Genomic DNA, 19,525 nt, shown 5'->3' on the forward strand with positions numbered 1-19,525 from the left:
TGCTACTTAGATGTGGTCCAAAGACTAGCAGCGTCACTTGCCCTGGGGACTGGTTAGAAATGCAGAATCTCAGGCCCTGCACCAGATTTGCTGAACCACAATCTGCATTTTACCAGGGTCCCCATAGGATCCACAAGCACCTTAGACTTTGGGAAACTCTGGTCTCCGTCACTGGTTTCCTAGCATGGCCAAGCATAAGAATTATCTTTGCCAGAGACAGGTAAGATTCCTCAAGGGAGGAACAACCTAAGACAGGCACAGTCGCAGGGGGGCCATCAGGTGAGAAATTGGGGATCAACAGTGGTGAGGCTTAGAACCTCACCCCCCCCTGTTTTGAGAGAAATCTGCATCCGTGGATGTTTTAAGGCCCTTGTCTAGCTTGGATTAACACATAGTCTACAGGCACACACCTGATCATCTACAATTGCTCTCTTACAACACTAAACTATGTTTTCTACCTTTATCTTGCATCTACCTACCACTTCAGCATTTATTAAAAATAAAAATAATAATAATAATAAAGGGAGAAATGTGGGATCCACATATAAATCAAGTATAAAAATCAAATGAATATTCATATCTGACCTGATTGTTTATAATTCATAATGCGTGATCAAAACCGAAAGTTTCTGTGATAAATGCCCTTGTACTGTTCACCATGTAAGAACTTATTCACTATGTAAGAATTCGTTCACCATGTAAGAACTTGTTCGTTATGCTTCAGAAGATTGGAGACTGACGAGAATTAGGCTTGAGATGGATTAATGATTGTGCATTGAGCATTGACCCCCTATACAAAATTTTATTGTTGTTAACAACCATTTGATCAATAAATATGAGAGATGCCCTCTCAAAAAAAAAAAAAAGAATAAAAACTACAGAATTTGGTCCCAGCCCCCGAGGTTGAATCCCTCTGTCTGGGCTGATCCTTCTGCCCAGCCTGACGTGGGAACCCTGGTCTGCAACGGGTCACTGCTGGTCAGTGAAGGGATGCTTCAGAAGGTGAGTTATCCTGCTGAGTGTGGGTCTGGAGGTTTGCAGCTGCTTTGGGTACACATTCTAGCCTGCTGTGAGCCTCCAGTTCTCTAAACTTCCATCATGTTTAGAGACATGTTTAGAGTGGACATGTCATCTCTGAAGAGTGTATGGAAGCCTGCAGGGCCTGGGCCGCATCTCCAGCTGACAGGAATGGAGATTTGCAGGCAGTCTGGCTACCCAGCCTCCATTCTCTTCTCTTCCAGTTCCCATGGAAACAGATTGCAGGAAAACTGGGCATGGTGCTATCTTTACCCTGTTTTTGGCGATTTGAGGTCTGTTTCCATGGGAACCTAGAGGGAAAGGGATGGTAGTAAAGTAACTACACTGCTTTTAAATTTCAATGGCAGCCTCTGTCCTCACTACAAAATCCTCTTTTACCCAAGTTTACCTCTAGGCCAGGAGCCTGTGCTGCAATGAGAATGTGGCCATGACTCATTTGTGGGGGAAGGCGGGTGGGGGAGAAGGACAAGAAAAGATGGAGCTCTTAAAATATCCTTGAAAATGCCAATCATTTCCTTTTCTTCCAGGAAGCCATTTTTAGGTGTTTGTATAAGTTATTTAAATGTCATCTCTAGCTATTATTTCTTGTATGGTTTTATTGAACATAATAACATGTTTTTATTCAAAGGAAGTGGAGTTGAGTCATTTCAATAGGAGTGATTTTTCTGATGTGGGGAATCCCTACAGTTAGTGGGTGTGCAGTGAATATTGACTCCTCTGTATGTTGGGGTGGGAATCTAGTGGGGTGACAGGGGGGCCAGGTTAGCCGGGGCAGAATGGATATATGTCTGAGTTAGATGGGGGAATTTTGACCTGTGGTAAGGAAAAAGTGAAATGCACCCGAGGTAAACCTACTGAAGTAATTATTTGAAAATGAGAGTATTAAATTCTAATCTAACAGGCCCTGGAGTTTTAACTCTGAGTGGTCAGTCCTGGAGTGGAGTTTGGTGGGCCCCAACAAAATGCTCTCTTTTTCCTTTTCCCTCCCCATCTTTCTTTTGCTGTTCTTATGCCTGGTCAGTTGAACATACCTTCCACACATCTCCCAGGGTCTGACAACCACAGGCAGTGTCATCCCTTCCTTCTTCCCTGCTCCCATTTCTGCTGTAACCTTTTATTGAGGGCCTGTGAGATGCTGCTGTGCACATGCATTTCATGTGTTTTTTCATTTAGTCATCATTGCTGCCTTATAGTTATAGTAATGTCCCATTTGACAGATGAAGAGACCAAGGCTCAGAGAGGTTGTGTTACTGCCTGAGTAGTGTGTGGTGGACTGCTCAGCAGAACTGTCATTCAGAGGCCCATCTGTTTGACCCCAAAGCTGGGCTCATCTTTCTGAGCACAGCACCCCACAGCTGTGTCAATGCAAGGGGGATTGCAGAGCCCCTGACTGTTGTGTTTGTCACCTGATGGGAGCTGCTCTCAGCACCCACCCCCATCCTATCATTTCGTCCAGCCAATCAGCTCAAGAAACAGGCAGCTCTTTGCTCTTTAATGGTAGTCCTGTGTGTTCACATATGGATATTTTTCCATTTCAGATGCATTTATGAGTATATTTAGGTTCTAAGTCAAAATGAACAAAATTTAGTTTTGATGATTGCATGCTTCCTTTTGAATATTTGGTGAACACTGGCCTAGAGAGAGTATTTTAGTATAAAGCAGCAACAGCTTGCTCTCCTGTGAGGAACAAAGTCGAATCCTCATTCTTGCTGTTGGGGGAACTAATTGACTTCACTAGACCCGGAGGTGGAGAACAGGGCTATGTTCATTCTGGTAAAATCCTCTCCTGTCCTCTGCTTTCGCTTCCCTCCTGCCTGGGCCTCCCTGCTGGCCTCCCAGGGGTGTGGAAGCAGAAGGCCTGGGCCTCTCTGAAGAAACGGGCTGCAGGCTCTACTGCAGAGCAGGGGTCATAGTGAGCCAGTTCTACATGTCGACCCCAAAGGGGAAGGGTATAAACAAGGACTAGATTTTGAGAAGGAAAAAGGAACTGAAAGAAGACGCTATTTTAAATGCACAGAAAGTCGCCTGTCAGGCTGGCGAGGTCTGTGGTGTACTTAGATTATGAAAGGCTTCATAGACACTGTGTAGCTAATTTTGGCAAGTGAGGGGAACATGAACCATGATTTCAGGTTCCGTATCTGGTGGTTTACATTTCTTCTTGCTGCCAGAGCTCTGCAGTTTTCTTTGTTGGCATGGCAAGAATGCTCTTGTCCCAATCTCGTGGAGGACATGTAAGACAGACAGGTTTCGCTTGACATCAAGGATACTGAGGAGTACACTGATGGGTTGAATATGCTTTGTAGAATGAGAGAATTTCCGTGACTGCTAAGTGCTTCTATAGTGGAGTAAACTCAACAACAGACTCAAACGCATGGACTCAGGTGCTGAGGGAGACTGCTTCCCATCACACTGGGCTTGTAAAGCTGCAGAGGGCATGTCTCTACTGTTGCCTGGGCGGCTGGGCGGGACACGCAGTACCTGTCTGTAGTGCTTTCCCCTATGAATAGCACTCATTTGCATTTACTGTGTAAGAGCACACGCACAGCCTTTTGTTACCAAGGCAGCGGAAATTAGTTTAATGAGCTCTTTCTGCTTGGCTGGAGGCCTCCAGAACACACAGGGGCAGGGCTTGTGTAGTCCATTAGTTAAATACCAGGCAGCCTTTCCCCTGAATTCTCTGCCTTCTTCAACAGCTGCTCTTCAGAACAGTTGCACTTGCGCGGCTCTGCCTCATCTAGCCTTCCAGGAAGATGTGAAACTCTATCAGGGCTTCCCTAGTACATGTGGAGTCAGGCACTACTCATCCAATGGCTGGGCATGCTGGGGCCTCTCACAGATGTAGTGTTCATTATTGTTTGTAAGTGTTCCACCGAGAGCTCGTTTGTCACACTCTCAGACTGATTACTACTGGTGACATCTCTGGGGACCAACCTCAGACAGTACCATTTTGTGTCATGTACTTCAGACATCTGCTGAAATGCTCATCTCCTTGGATTTCTGTGATCAGGTTAAATTGTTCCACCAATGCTAACTGACAGAGCTAAGTAAGTTCAGTTTCCAGAATTCGGCATGTCTTAAATGACGGCTTTCCCAGTTGAATTCCAAGTCATTCTTGAAAGGCTGACCTAGAGATTATCACTTAGCTCTTAAATGAGCACCTATAATTTCTCTAAGGTAGTCCTAGAATCTCTGATTATCCTAGGATAGTATGTGGTACATTATATATTGTTTCTTCTTCTGGTCCCCTTAAATGAGAAAAAATGGTGCTTGAGTAGAAGTTTGAGTTCTAAGAGGAGGTAGGATGGGTCTGTACTGATGTCTGCTCTGCAGGCAATAAGAGGGAATCTCTTCCTCTCTCCAGAGGTAAGTGGGACTTCTCCCACTAAATTTTATCATATGGGCATATTCAGGCAATAAGGAGTCTTTCTGCTAAGGAACATATTGCTAAACAGCCCTGTGTGTGTGTGTGTAACTCACACTTGCACCTACATTAAACTGAGCAATGAGCCTCTGGTTAGAGCCTTGCAGGCCTCAGGTGTTGGGGAGGTGCCTGTCAGGTGCTCACTATGTGTCTCTCTCCTCCCAAGTCTGTTGCAGACAACACAGACTTTTCTTTGTGAATATCTAAGAAAAATATTATTGGAGTATCTCACCATCTGAGGTCAGATATTGAGTTGTAAAAAATTATAAAATGAAAAGATTTCTTTTCCCTAAAGGAATATATTTTTTCACAGAATGAACATGAGCAAACAAGATAAACCTACTTAATCAAAATTTAGATATTCCCTGTTTGGAGCTGGTCTGGAGCATCTTATAAGCAAAGGACATTTAGGAAACTTTTCCTAATGCAAGCAACTGAAATTATGCACAATTTTCATTTGTGTAGAGAGCATTGGCTTCTGTATTGCTGATCAATTTTTATTAGCCTGTAAAGTGTTGGTGGTTCTGTTCCAGTACCTCCTGTGGTGTAGAGGAGTGCTTAGATTTATCAAGATGTTGGGAGGGGTTGGTAGATGCCCTCTCTGTGTAGTTTCATTCTTGGTGCCTTGGAAAAGCTTACAAAATGCACATGAAGGGCTTAAAAAGTCAGCACTTTCCAAAAGGAACAAACCAGACATGGAAGAGGACAGAAGAAAGGCAGATTGGACTGTGCATGATTATTTTCTGGCAAGAAGGTTAAATGCAATTAACATTGGTTAATGTATTTATTACTGTCTATTGCTGTTTTTTGAGTTTGATATTTCAAGATGAAAAGATGAAAAAAATGAGTATCAAGAGGCTCTTTCTCCTTTTAAAGGCAAGTTCCTTCTTTGTCATTTTTTCTTCTATTCTTCTAACATATTTCATACCAAATACCTTATGCATCTTCTCTAATTTTATATCATTTTTCCTGTTTCTGTTGTTTGTTTTAGCTGACATAGAATGATTTTGAACTTAGATTTTTATCTATGGAGAACATTAAAAAAGAAATAAAGACAAATCAACCAAGGAACTATGAGATAAAGTGCCACACTTTGTCCAATTAGGTCAGGTAAGAAGTAGAAGAGGCTGCATGGGCATATTCTCAAGACATCACCTATCAGTATTCTGCTGAGGTGAGTTGTAATCATGTAGTAACTATTATTTCTTTAGAATTTATTAGAGACCAATGTTTTATATATGTTTCCTCATTAAATGAACATAATTTTATGAGGTAGGTGCTGCCTCATTTTACACTGCTTTCATTTTACACATGGGAAAACTGAGGGTCAGAGGGTTAAGTAACTGATCAAATCACATATAGCGTAGAATAAGGTGAACCCAGGGTAGCCTGCTTAGAGCCTGGCTTCTCATCCTCTGGCCTTTTTAGGCATAAAGCTTTCATCTGAGCATGCTCTATGTGGCGGAGGTGAGGGCCCTGTGCCCAGCAGCCTCCTCATGCACCATCCCTTTGGTACTTAGGGCAGCTGGCACAGGACAGAGGTCGTAGAGTACAAGAGGGTGACCCAGCTGAAGCTCTGATGTGATTCAGTGCAGTATGACTAATATTTATTGGGCACCTGCTCTATTCTATTCCCCATGGCCAATGCCAAGGATACAAAGATTAGCGAGAAGAAGTTTCCATTAGGGAACACCTCCACAGACAGAGATAGGAGAATATAGGCACCTTGGTTTGCTCTGCTCAGTGCTGTCTTCCCAGCACCTGCAGTAATGCATGGCTAGAGTAATGCCCCTGCAAATAGCCCATGAAATACTGAATGAGAAGATGATGCAGCTGGTGCAGAGTCTGTAGTCCAGAGACCAGATGAAGTCGGGCAGGACACAGGTGTTCCACATGGGCAGGACACGGGCAGCTGAGAAGGCTGCCTTAGCTGAGGCAGGGAGTAGCTTTGTGTGGGGAAACTGTAGGTGCAGACCTTGATGGGGAGCGAGGGCATGAAGAGTACATGCCAGGATGACGAACATTGTTTCCCATAAGCAGCTGTCAGTCCATATTCTCTTCTCCTACTCTCACCAAAGAATGAATGACAGCTCCCCTTCCCTTTCTACTCATACTTATTAGCCCCCTTTTTGTATAACTCTCTTTGTCTTTGCCTGTCATGTCCACTGTAAGCTGATTCCATCTGAAAGAATTGGCGGCCACAGTAGGGGCAACCTTGGCGTGCTCAGCCTAGGTCTGGTGCCCTTCAGTGCATACTCCCCCGAGGACTGTCTGACTCTGCACCAAGCCCCTGACCTTCCTTGCCTTCCATGTGGGCATGTTGTGCTGTGGATATGGCCCAGTTTGGTCCTGGGAGGGTGGAAATGGTCTCAGTGTCCTTCTCCCTGCTGGCAGTGGTATAGGTGTGCATTGTGTGCCCATCTCAGCTCCTTCTTTTGGCCAGTTTGTGTGTGTGGAAGAACATGGAGTAGGACCTAGATTGACACCTGCCTTTGTCACCACTGTCACCTTCAACACTTCCCTTCCTCCCTGAGCCTCAGGCTCCTCCACAGAGTAAACGGTGGGTGGGTGGTCCCTAAAGACCTCCTCCATGCCTAGATAGGGTAAGGAGGAGATAGTTATAGACCTCCTTATGCATTAGGGACAATTATCCTACTAAATTATTTTGGAGGAAACTGTCTTCAGCTTGGTTTGAGTAGCGTATTAGACTATAGATCCTTTAGGATTTATCAAGTGTTGTATTTGCCAAGGTGACATTTTAAGGGATGTTCTAATATAATTGCTGCTTTTTCCTATTTGCAGCTTGTGTGTGTATTTGAAATGAGTATTTTAAATTTTGCACTTGCTTCCTGAAATGGTGACCTAGTACCCAGAGCCCACCAAGCTACCCAGGGCTAGGATGGCTTTGAGATTGCTTTGTAATAGCTATGAATTGTTTTACACCCCTGAATCATAAAATAGTCCCATTTCCCTTGACCAGAGACACAGTCACAGGGTCACACTCAGATCATAGGGGACCTCGAGTTTTACCTCCTTGCTTTACAAATGGGGAAACAGGAGCCTGACAGGCTGAGGACTTGATCAGATCCTGTTAGTGGACCTAGAACCGGGTGGGGGGGGTCAATCTGTCTCATGCTCTCCACCCCATGGCTGTGGTGAGGGCAGGGGCCATGTTTGTTCTCAGGGCCTCTCTTTTTGCTGGTAGGAAATCTTGGCAAGGTCCATACTTTCTGCTTATGAGGTAAAGTGAAGAAGTGTGACATCAAGCTGGGGTTGGAAATGATCTCTGGTTTCTTTTTCCCACTTTTTCTTCCCATCTGTCTCACTAAAAGTCCATTGCCACTTTGAACTTAACCAGCCAGTAGTGAGATTTTTTTGGTAAGCAGTTCAGTACAACTCTTCATATTTTAATTTTTATGTTTTGAATTTTACACCAGTGCCTGAGTTTGTCAAGGCTAGAGCCATCTTTTCATCTGTCAGTGTCCCTTTCTCCCTGGGACTTCTCTGGTGGGCACAGTAGTGACAGGTTATCAGACACAGGCCTGGGGCCTCAGCTCCCAGAGTCCCTATGGCCTGGAGCCTGACTGGCTGCTCAGTCAAGCTGTCACCTAGGTAACCAACACTTGGTCAGTGAAGCAGTGTGTCCGCAGTGAGAGGAAATAAAAAATGTAACTGCAGCATTTATTCCTTATGCATACAAATTTTCTGAATGTTATTAGATTTTGGAAAAAAGTTGTTTCACTTCTCTGTTGGGTTTTAGCCTCTGTACCCAGTGTGTGACACTAGTGTTTCCTGAATTGCATATGTCTATTTTTGCAGTGTACTTTTAAAGCTGGGATTTGTTTAATGCAGTTAAGTTCTCATTCCCCAGTGATTCCTAGGAAGACTGCATTTCATATAAGTTTTTATGAATAAGTGGTAAAACAAACATATTCCACACTTATTTGCTTAGGGGTTGTAGGTGTTTGTGTTTTTAAAAGTTGCCCTTTCCTGTGGGGTGTTTTCTGCTCTCTGTGTTCTATTTCCTTAGTGACTGTTGGTCTGCTGTGGGAGGAACTTAATGACATTTTTAAAGTACAGTATTGAATTAATTTATTTCCTTATTTGTCCTGCCCATCTTCCTAGTATAAATAGAACGTGTGTGTGTGTGTGTGTGTGTGTGTGTGTGTGTGTGTGTGTGTGTGTGTGTGTGTGTGTATTCATTCAGGATGATGGCAGTATGCGTGCTGTAGAGGGGCTCTTGAATGTGTGCCTCAGGATTACTCTGACCTTGTGTCCTTGGTAAGTTGCCTTTCTTCCCCCATGATTTTCCTGATTTGAGTATTATCAGGCTTAAGGCATTTCAGTTTAGGGGCATTAGTCCTGGCTTTTCTGCACACTAGTTTTATAGCTAAGCTACTTAAACCGCTATGGGGTTAGATTTTTCTTTCTGTGGTTTGAGGGTTATTTAAAGCAATCACCTCCAGGGACCTTTACGGAGAGGACGTTCTCTGAAGTGTGAGTGCGGTAGGAACCATTGCTTGTATCACCATCTCATCTTGAGTAGTGAGGTGGTAGGAAAAGCCCTACCAGTTCAGAGGCCCAGGCCAGAGCTGCAGCCCAGCCTCTCAGCCCAGGGAGCTCTGCCTGTCAGTCCATGGGTTGGGATGGGTGTGCTCTACAAGTAGTTTGCTGAGCCCTTCTGGTTCACCTCTCTGAACACTCTGCCGTTCGTGCACTCATCCATTCTTTCAGTAACAATGTATTTCTGAATACTTATTGGAAGCCAGGCAGTGTGTTAGGTGCTGAGGGGAAGTGGAGAGTCAGCCAGTCACTGTGCTTGTCCTCATGGCACTTGTAGTCCTGTGGGAGAAATGGGTGCTGAGCCATCAGGCATACAGCCACAACTATGGCCAGCACTGGGAAGGTGGGCACCTGGCTCCCAGGTTAGCCCGGGGGATGATCAAGGAGGCATCTCAGAGGGTCATTTGAGCTGAGAATGGAAGGTAGGTGGCAGGTTATAGCAAGGAGCTACAAAGAGTGGAAGATGGGAAGGATGAGCGGGGCAGGAACTGTTTGTGTAGTTTCTCTGCCTTCTGGCTAGGTCTCGGTTGGTTACTAAGCTGTGAAAGCAGATGTGCTTTGTCTGTTCCCCCGCCCACTGTATCATCTGACATTTTCTTACTGAGCATGGCTGGTTTCCCAGCGCTATTCCTCGTAGTTGGGTCCCTCGTCCCTCACTGAACAAAGCTTCTAAGTTCTGGGGACCCCACCTCTTTCTTGTGTATTTCTAGAAAGGGTACCTTATTTGTGCTTTTAGCGGTTAAGAAGAAAACATTTTATGGCCATTATAGTTCCATTTTAACTTGAAAATTGCATAAAAGGAGACTCTGAGTATATGTAGGAATATGCAAGTTACTCATTAATGAGATAACATAATGCATTTGTCTGGCTTTTTTTGGGAACTGCACATATCAGGCCCTAAAAATTCTGGCCAGTACCATGCCTGAGACCTCAAAATGAGCTGTTAGCACACCTATGCCCCCATCCCAATCTTACAGAAGAAGTAGAGTTAAGAATTGGTAAGTGTGATAAAGACAGTAAAGGAAAAAACGTGTGTTGTTTCTTCTGCTTCTACACACGTCTGCCTCAATCTTTCTCTGGCATTTAAGATATAATATAGGATAGCTTGATTTTTTAACAAAGTGAAGTGGCTTAACTTTTGCAATGAAACAAAAATATATAAACAAAAACCTCTCAAACAACAAAACCTCATCATATTTCATTTTGTATCTGAGTTCAAAGAAAGATTATTTGAACAAATAAAGTCTAGCATTTCTGTGCACTGAAAGCATCATAGAAAAGGGCAAAGAAAATCAAGGGCAGGTGGACTTCTGTTTTTATCTGACAATTGCATTTCCTAATATTGTAAGATTGGCACATATGATTAGTTTAGAAGCTGGTGTAGGACTCGGGGTGCTGATATTGTATGTGTTAATCATTTATGTTGAATGTTTACTCTCACATTTTCTCACATTTTCAAACACTTCAAAACCACCATTTACATAAATGATTTTTAATTAAATAAATTTGTTACCTATTCATTAAACTTAAGGACTCCTACTAGGCTACACCATATTAACTGAGATTGTTATTGCAGGTACAGCAAGGCAATACAATTGAATTTCTTTAATTAATGTGCTTCATTAATGCGTAAGGTCTTCCTTAGAGTTAGTCTGTACCAGTGATGTTTACTTTATTACCTTATATTGTATTTGCAGCAACAAGAGGGTTTTAACAGAGGGCTCCTTTCTTTTATGTGCTGTTTTCTTAAATTATTTTTCTTTTCTCTAGTTCCATGGTGAAAAAGAGGAATAGGTTACTTTTTTTTAAATTAGGGTATCATTGATATACAATCTTATGAAGGTTTCAAATGAGCAATATTGTGGTTTCAACATTTACCCATATTTTGAAGTCCCCCCCAACCCCATTGCAAGTCCATCACTGTCCCATCAGTGTATTAAGATGCTAGAGAGTTATTACTTGTCTTCTCCCTGCTGTACTTCCTTCCCTGCCACCTACTGAATAGTTTACATTTTCAAAAATTTCTTTATAAATTGAGTAGGATGAAGTGGTAGTAGCAGAAAAGGTTTCTTTTCTCCAATACTGGAGAGTCATATTTAGGATTGTTTTTAAAATCTGGGCCTTTGGGCTTCTAACCTTCTTGTTGTTAATGCTGTTTGTTGTGTAGTATAACAACATTAAAAATACCTGATACATTTTGTAAAATGCTTCTATTATAATGTAATATATTTGGAACAGTTTATAGATTAAATTTGCTTTTCCTTCCCATGCTTTAAAAAAAAAGTAACGTAGCATTTGTTTTCTCCCCTAAGAGTTACTTTTTAAAACCGCTCAAACCAAGTACTTCCTGGCATGCTGATGACAGTGGATACAGACCTCACGAACCAGCTTGGGAAAATGGGTTTCTTCTTTAGAGCGTCTAGGAACTGTGGGTGGCCTGAGGAAGGACTTCTGAGTGCTGTGTGACCTTGTGACTGTTCTTAGAGGGACGCAGAGCAGCCAGTGCTGTCTTGTTCCGTCTCGTTCCGGGTGCAGGTGCAGCCCCCTGTCCTCCCACAGGCATTGGGGGAATGGTGCTGCAGCCTCCCCTGGGGCCCAGTGTGGTCATGAACATGACCCTGAGTATCTTGTTCCTTGTCAGTTTTGTCTATGGGTCTGTTAATGCAGTGTTCCAGCAGGTCATCAGAAAAGTGATCTCTTTCTTTTTAATTTCAGCAAGGGGAGAGACGAGTGCAGAGCTGCAGCTGAGACCATACTGAGCTCTCTTGGAGCAGCAGAGACCTGTGCAGGACGCTGCCGGCTGAGGAGGCCCTGGCTCTGAGGCAGGACAGCAGGTCTTGGCAGGACAGCCTCCTTCACTGCCATGCTCATCATGGCCTCCACTCTCTGGCTGGACGGCTGACGTGCCTGTGTGCCCTAGGTGCTGCTGGACTGGGTGCCGCCCCAGGTTCCACCTGCGCTCAGGGTGTAGGATTAGGCAGGTGGGCCTCAGATGTTACCAAGAGTCAGTGAGGGCCAAGCGATGGACTCCGACGAGCTAAGATGGAAGTGACCTGAGGCCTTGCCCGGGCGGCTTACTCTCAACAGGACAGCTTGAGAGTTGGGCACAGGCTTGTCCAGGAGCAGTATGCAGGAGGCTGGTTTTCAGGCCACACGTGCTTTCACAGGTGAGAACCCTCCACACTTAAATGAAAACTTTATTTCCCCTCTTAGTGGCAGGTAATAAAATACCAAACAACTGTGGGAAATGAATGTACATTTACATTTATAAACAGTGGCCATACAGAGTCAAGGGGCTTAGGCTGCCATGGTGACTGATTTGGGTAAAATAATTGCATGTTTTCCTTCTCTCTAAATAGGAATTTGAAAAAGCATTTGATGTTTTCTGATTCTGCTTTTGTTGTGTACTCGGGCACACAATATCCTACAAGCTGCTGTTCTCTAAAGGAAATTTATCACTTGCAGAGCAGTGTACAGGGAATGTTCGTTTCTTTACAAATCTGGTAAGACTTTTCCAGGGAATAAGGTTATTGCTAAAGAGGAGGCTCCCCTCCCCATGTGTAGTTTTCTTCCTCGGGTTTATTTGTGTGCACGTGGTGGTGGAGTGGCGACTCTGCCTAACTAACTTGTGGTTAGAATCCTTTTATGAATGAGCTCCCCCGGCATCAGTATTTAACATTGATTGGCCGCCTGGCTGCCAGCTTGCACATTTTGCAGAGATTTCACTCAGTTTGGCTGGTGCCCCAGAGCTGTGGCCTGAGACACAGAGGCTGTTGAATTTGGGTCCTGTCCTTGTATTATTCACTCAACATCCCAAGAAGTCACTTAGTCCTTCTGCACCTCTGGCTTCTCATTTATAAAATGGGGCCATGAAGTTGAACCTCATGGAATCCAGGTTAAACATTTTTAAATAAAAAGAGTTTAAAACGTTTTTTATTTTAAAAGACAGTGGAATAGTCACAAGAAGTGACCATGTTGTTTGGTTCTGTGAGTCCTAAAAACGTGTAGCTTTTCACATTTTGTGGAGAGAGCAGGTCACGCTGTGGGTGGCCTGGAGGGGCTGCAGCTCAGGGTTGGAGCCCACGTATGTGGACTGTACTCAGCCTTCCTGGCTGGCTAGTCACTGAGCTCCTTTCCCTTTGCTCATTTGTAAGGGAGATGGTCTGTGTAGCTCTTAGGGTGCTGCTCTGAGGAAAAATGAGAGACATATGTGAGACAGTTCAGAGCTCGCTGCTCCCCTGGCAGGGCTGCCTGTGCCACAGAGCCACAGTGTGGAGCCAGGTCACGTGGTCTGTGCCTTGCTTCTCTGGGTGCTCAGACCTCAGAGCGAACTCCTCAGACCTCTTGGCATCTGTGTGTGTATAGGAGCCTCTATCCCGGGGCCTGTGCTGGGGGGTGTATTCGTAGGGTGGTCAGGGTCCATGATGATGATCAAAGCATGATTCAAATGATTTAAATGAAAGCACACACGAGCACACAAAGTTGAGCTTTCTTGAACCATCTTCAGGCTTCCAGACTGGCTGACTGGGAACCCTGCCCTGTCCTCTGTTAATGTACACTCCAGCTGCTTCAGTCACAGGGGCTGCTCCGTCATGGAATTCCCCTTCCTACTTCAGGCTGTGACACCAAGTACCTCTGTGAGGTGGCCAGGCACACTGCCCTTTAACTCTTCTTCCTGGGGAGGAGAGGAATCTAAGAGGTGCATGGGAGGAAGCTCTTACAACAGCTTTGAGAGGAAGAGGAAACAAGAACATAGAAGGAAGGAAGAGAGAATGGGAAAATAAGAGCCTGAGGCCAAGCTGCACAGGTTTCCAAATGCAGACCAGCCTCATCCCCTCACTCATCAGTTGTCATTGCCACCTGGGCCCTGAGCCCCTCCTGCAGTTGTGCCCTCTTCTACCTGCCTCCTGAGGCTCCTGCCTCACTGCCAGGGCCCAGTCTTTCAGCCCTCCAGAGGGGCCTGACCTTGGAGTGGGGGGTAGCAGGGTGCCCTCCAGCAGGACTCCAGGCACAGCCTCCTCCTGTCCAGGGCCTGGCATGGGTCCAGCTGGCTCACACTTAGACAGTCATGTGCAGCCCTCACCCCTTGCAGGGTGTTCTGCAGTTCCTTTGCCCAGAGGGAAAGGAAGCCCCCACCTATCAGATCCCAGGGTAGCCTGAGTCTGGGGCCTTGGGACAGTAGGCTTTGAATAAGGGACACCCCTAGGTTCTTGCTGGAGAATTTGTAGGAGTTAGGACAGTGCCTGGCATGTTAATGAAGGCCCAAGTAAATGGCAGCTGTTATGACTGTTAACACTCTGGTCGGTGCCTGTGCCCAGGGCCCTGTGTCATCTTCCCACAGTTGCTCTCAGCCTCCCATCTCCAAGTCCCTCCCAGTTATTGCTTATTTTTAACTCATAGCTTTCCCAAGAACTTCATTTCCTTACAAATCTGGCCTCTTCCTAGTTGCATAAGCCTACCTGAGTAATAATCAGAACTTACTTGCAGGCTTTATCTATGTTACCTGTCACTATTCAGAAAGACTGTGAGGCCAGTGTTAGCCTGCTCTATGTGCTTACGGTGCAGGGGCATACTCAGTAGCCAGGGCCTGGATCTATCCCACTGTTCCTTCCAAATCTTCCAGCATTGTGTGTGACCTCATCTGCACATGGGGGTCACCTGGGGAGCCTACTGCTGCCTGGGTCTCACCCTCAGAAACTGAGATTTACTGGGCTCTGTGTCACCTAGCCCTGCTGTATCAGAACCTGCATCCTGATGAGATCCCCACATGCCCATGCACATGACAGTCTGGCAAGCACTGAGAACCAGCACTGTACAGAGATGCATGGTTAGAGCTGAGTTGAGAGAGTCAAATCTTGAAAAAAGGAACTGACTGGTCCTACTCCTTCAACAGGGATGATCAGGATAACTAATGTACCTGTTCTTAAGAAATCTGTCAAGTGTCAACCATTAGCTATGAGAGCTGGGCATACTAGGACCTGTAGGACAATGGTTTGGCTTCCTGATAACTCTCAGAAATAATGAGGGGTAAAATAAAGGAGCTGGAAGTACCTGGCCTTCTCTAAAGGTCAGTTTGTATGGACTCAGCTCACCATTTTTATTCTTTGCCTGATCTTTTTGTCTTTCTTTGACTACAAAGTTGATGAAAGTTACTTATGATGTAGGATGAAAGAGTTGATCCTCTCTCCCTGCCTAAGAAGCTGGCAAAGCTGTATTTCAGATAGAGGTTAGAAGGAGGCTGGGCTCACCCCCTTAGTTAGTGTGCTTTTCTGTTTTGTGACTTTAGTCTTATCCAGGGACAACTAAAGGTGTTAACATCTTAGTGTTTGAAATTGAAGACTCACTGACTTTGCTCATTCTCTAGGCTAGTGGAAAGGAACCTTGACTTAGGTACCTGAAGTGGTGAAGGAGTTAGGGAATTTTTCCTTGGCTTTCAATCTTCTTTTAGGGCAAGACAAGAGTCACTATTCAGTTAACCATACTTTTACTTTAAAAAAATTTGTCAGTTCATTTTATGTTCCAGTTCTCATCAATGGGGTTGGGGGCTTCTCAGGATTCCTATTTAAGAAGGACTTAAGGGCTGCAGTCTAGCTGGGAGGGAAGCCTGTGAGACATGTGTGAAGCTGTGTTTGCATGGCATACCTACTGTTTGTTTTAAATTGCATGAAATTGCCGTGATGGGTGGTGGGAGCCTGGAAGGCTCTGTGTCCCTGCTGGCCTGCCTGTGTGGTTAGAAGTCTGCTCCTCTATCTTGCTTCCTTTGCGAATGTAGGTATACCCACTTGGATATGTATTGGAAATTCAACTTTCTAATTATGATGTTCTTAGTCTGATCCTTGCATATAGGAACTTACACGTTGTTTTTAGTTTTCTCAGTACGTGTAATTTAAAAATGATTTTAATCATTTAGATACTATTTTAAAACAATTTTTTACTGTACAAGTAATATCTGCTCATTGTAAGAAAATTTGGAAAGCACAGAAAATGTAAAAGAAGAAAAATAATTACCTACACATATTCTTGCCATATGGACCTTTCCATTGTTAACATTTTGGCTTGCCTCCTTTCATTCTTTTTCCTGTGCTAGTTTCTTCTAACAGAACTCTGTTCATCATATATATATATATATATTCAGTTTTATAACTTGATTGTTCCCTTTTAACATTATATTTTGAGTGTTTTCTTTATAAATATGCTTTAAAATTGGTGCATAATATTCTTTTGTGTATGTGTACTTGACTTTTTAAACTGTGCTCTTATTGTTGGGTATTGCAGTTTTTGACAGTTTTTACCCTTATAACTAAAGCTTTGAGGAACATCTCTGTGCGAAAAGCTCTTCTGTATATTGGGTTATTTCCTTAGGATAAACTCCTAGAAGCAGAAGTATTAGGTCAGAAGATGTGAAATACATTAAGGTTTATGATTGACTTTTCAAAGGGATTGGTTGGTTCTAGTTTCGGAGTCTGTGCCGAGCTGTTCTTAAAGCTGCCTGGTCACAGTTGCTCTTGCCTGTCCCCACCATTCCTCTGTGAGATGCAGCTGCCCTGCCTGCCCTGCAGAGCCTGAGATCAGTGCACACTGGGAGCCCTGGGAGCACGCTGCAGTGAAGGCTGCCTGAGAGCCAGGAGTCAGTGATTACGATACTAGTACTTCTTCTGGGTGAGTGAAAGCTCACTTATTCTAAGTGTACTGTTACTGTTCTTTGGGGCAGTCTTTCTGCCCAGCTGTGGTTTACTGAGGCAATGATGTAGATGGATGGACTCCAGCAAGATAACACTCTTGTAAAAAACAAACTCCCAGTGCCTCCAGACAGGGTCAGTCAGCCCTCTACTTAAGCTTCCTAATAGTGAGGGAGGTTTTGCCTGAGCTTTACTGTATCCTCAGGTGAACTGGAAAACATCCTGCCTGGGTTATCACCCTGTACCTCCTAAAGAAGATGCTGATTTGAGATTCTGCCTTCCCCCATCCTTAAAGCCAGATACTATAAAGGTTTTGCACAAATAATTTTCTTAGAATCTTTGAATCATTTCAGTCAATGTTAAAAAGACACCTAACCTTGGATAACTAATTAAACAAATCAGATTCCTGTAGAACTTGCATCTTTTTGTGAAAAGGGTAATCAGACCTAGTTGTTAAATAAATGAAGGTTATTCCACTCATAAAAGAAAAGGATGAGAGTTGATTTAATAATCTTCAGGTATTTGAAAAAGAACTTATTTTATGGGTGCTGGTGACCAGGTTTTCTTAGGCACTAATGATCAAAAAGGAAGAATTGCTTAAAGTGAATTTCTCCCATGAAATTCTTTCACACTAGACAGAGTCCCGGGACTTGCATGGGGTGACTGTGGCCTTCCCTGAGGGTGTGATTGTGGCTGCACTGTTTCCAGGGCTCTGGACAGCCCCAAGGATCCTGAGCCATACCTTTCTACTACCCAGACCTTCAGCCCATTACTCATCTTTTCAAGGTTGTGCCGTATGCTGACCCAAGGCTGACTTGGCTCACACTTCCAAAATTGCCTGGAGGATGCTTGTTTTGGGAGACACTGAGTGTTGTTTTTCATTAAAAGGTGTGGGATGGGACTCATTACCACATTCTGAAAGAAGAAATTAAATTGGTTTCATTGCTATGGAACTTCTCAAAGTCTTTAATAGGAGACTATGCACTGTGAAGGTCCCAAATGAGCCGACGGTGAGCAGCATTTCCCAAATAACAAGACCATGAAAGCTTTTTGGAGAGAAACCATGGGGAGGGCAGCTCCCGGTACTCTGTGATGCTGCTTCCTTCCATCTGCAGCCCAGGTGCCCCTGTCTTGCCCATGCTAGTGCGGCAGTCCCCTCTTGGGGCTGCTGTAGAGCCCATGCACCAGACATACTTGAGCTGTGGGTGATCCTGCTGCCATTCTCACCCCTCTCTAGTTCTCCCAGTGTTCTTTAAGTGCAGCTTTAATTATACCTTCTCTAGCCCCAAAACTTTCTGCCACTTCTTCTTGCTCTGTATAAAGAGTTTAGATTCCTTGCCTGGCATTCAAATCCTTGGTGTTGGTTTCACTTATTCTCTTGCTGTGACTAGTTCTGGACATACTAGGTCACCAACCATCCCCAGATAGTTTCTGCATTTTTAATATCTCAATGCTTTTACTAATGCTTTATCTCCTTTTTGTTCTGTCCTTCTACCATTCTTCCTCTCTGACTTGAGGGGCTATCTCAGGTCCATGAGGTCTTTTGTGATGTGCATGGGAGGAGCCTGTGGGATCTTCTACTTGTGATTTAATAGATGTAGAAATGACTGATAACGGCTTTAGGGTAAAATCTTGCATGCTTTGGCTTGAGGCAAGTCAGGTTTACTGAGAGAGCTATCAGAACGGACTGAGGCATGACATGCTTGGGTTTTGCATTGCTCTATTTAGCCTGGCATCTGTCCTCAGTTACAAACCTAACACTTATTTAACAACATTGTTTCTGTGTGTAAATAATATGTAATTTGTTTTGTTCTAATAAGCTTTAAACACATCTCCATTTTCTTCCCTATAATCCATTCCACACTGTTTCCAGGGTTTTCCAGTTGTGGCAAATGTGACTGTCTTCTTTTTTAGAGGCAGCATGGTGGCTTACTGTCTGAGTGGTATGCATACCTATCTTAAATAAGGACAAGGCATAATTTCAGTATTGCCTGTAACTGTGTTTATTTTGAGGTTATTTAAATATGTACAACACAAAGATAGTTATAAAGTTCTTACTTTTATAGCTCTTAAATAGCTATAAAATCAAAATAATTAAAATGCTGTAGGGAATTATAAAGTCAAAAACATTCAAATTACTATTTGATCTGACAGATGCTTTTGTTTTGCTGAAATCTTCCATTTCCCAGCTCCTTTTATTTGTGAGCAGAGCATCCTAAAGTGACTCAAAACGATAGTGATAACTCATTGCTGGATTTTAAAATAGGTACACAAAGGTTGTATATATTTTACATACAATGTATATTTTATACTCAAGGCTGTTTCGAATGGTGGTTTTTACCATCAGGAAAGTAATCTGCATTGGTTTAAGATGAATTCCTTGTCATTGAATGTCCAGGGTCAGAAATGACCTACAAATCTTATTAGGTTACTTGAAGAATGTTGGCCTTTGTCCATTACACTACTGAAAATTAGATGTTAAAAGTTACCCCTGAATGGAGCCGTTTACTCCGTCAGATGCTTGTGTGGAAAGCAGGAGACTGCCTGGACAGGTGGTGGCCTGATTTCTTTCTTGGGTCCTAGACTCCTGCTGTACTGGCGTGCAGATGTTTGTAGGATCCTTCATTCAGAGTCTTGTGCTTACCGTGGCGGGCGGAGCTCGGTGGCTGTGGAGCACGTGCCCTCCAGGAGCCTGAAGTGCTCCTAGCTCCTGCTCTGTGACATTGACAACTTTGCTAAAGTCTCTGAGGTACACTTTTTATAACTGAAATGGAAATAATAACTACTTAACAGGGTTCTGGTAAAGATTAAATGAAGTAACGTA

At 43.9% G+C, this 19,525-nt stretch overlaps 1 protein-coding gene across 30 annotated transcripts in view; it reads left to right on the plus strand.

Annotated features, from left to right (window-relative positions):
* Positions 1-19,525, plus strand: part of LDLRAD4 (low density lipoprotein receptor class A domain containing 4) — a 524,574-nt gene that overhangs the window by 222,099 nt on the left and 282,950 nt on the right. For 21 of the 30 annotated variants that reach the window (XM_037025620.2, XM_073212689.1, XM_073212688.1 and 18 more), the window contains one exon: positions 11,738-12,189. The exons of 2 other annotated variants lie outside the window; for them this stretch is intronic. In XM_037025620.2, coding sequence (XP_036881515.1) covers positions 12,150-12,189 — 40 coding nt within the window. In that variant the 5' untranslated portion in view covers positions 11,738-12,149. Of the gene's footprint in view, positions 1-5,376; positions 5,634-8,721; positions 8,741-11,737; positions 12,190-12,381; positions 12,526-19,525 lie in introns of those variants that run through there. 7 more of the 30 variants (XM_073212703.1, XM_073212702.1, XM_073212701.1 and 4 more) reach the window with 3 other exon arrangements.

This window comes from Manis javanica, chromosome 9 (genome assembly GCF_040802235.1).
Source record: "Manis javanica isolate MJ-LG chromosome 9, MJ_LKY, whole genome shotgun sequence".
Lineage (NCBI taxonomy): Eukaryota > Metazoa > Chordata > Mammalia > Pholidota > Manidae > Manis > Manis javanica.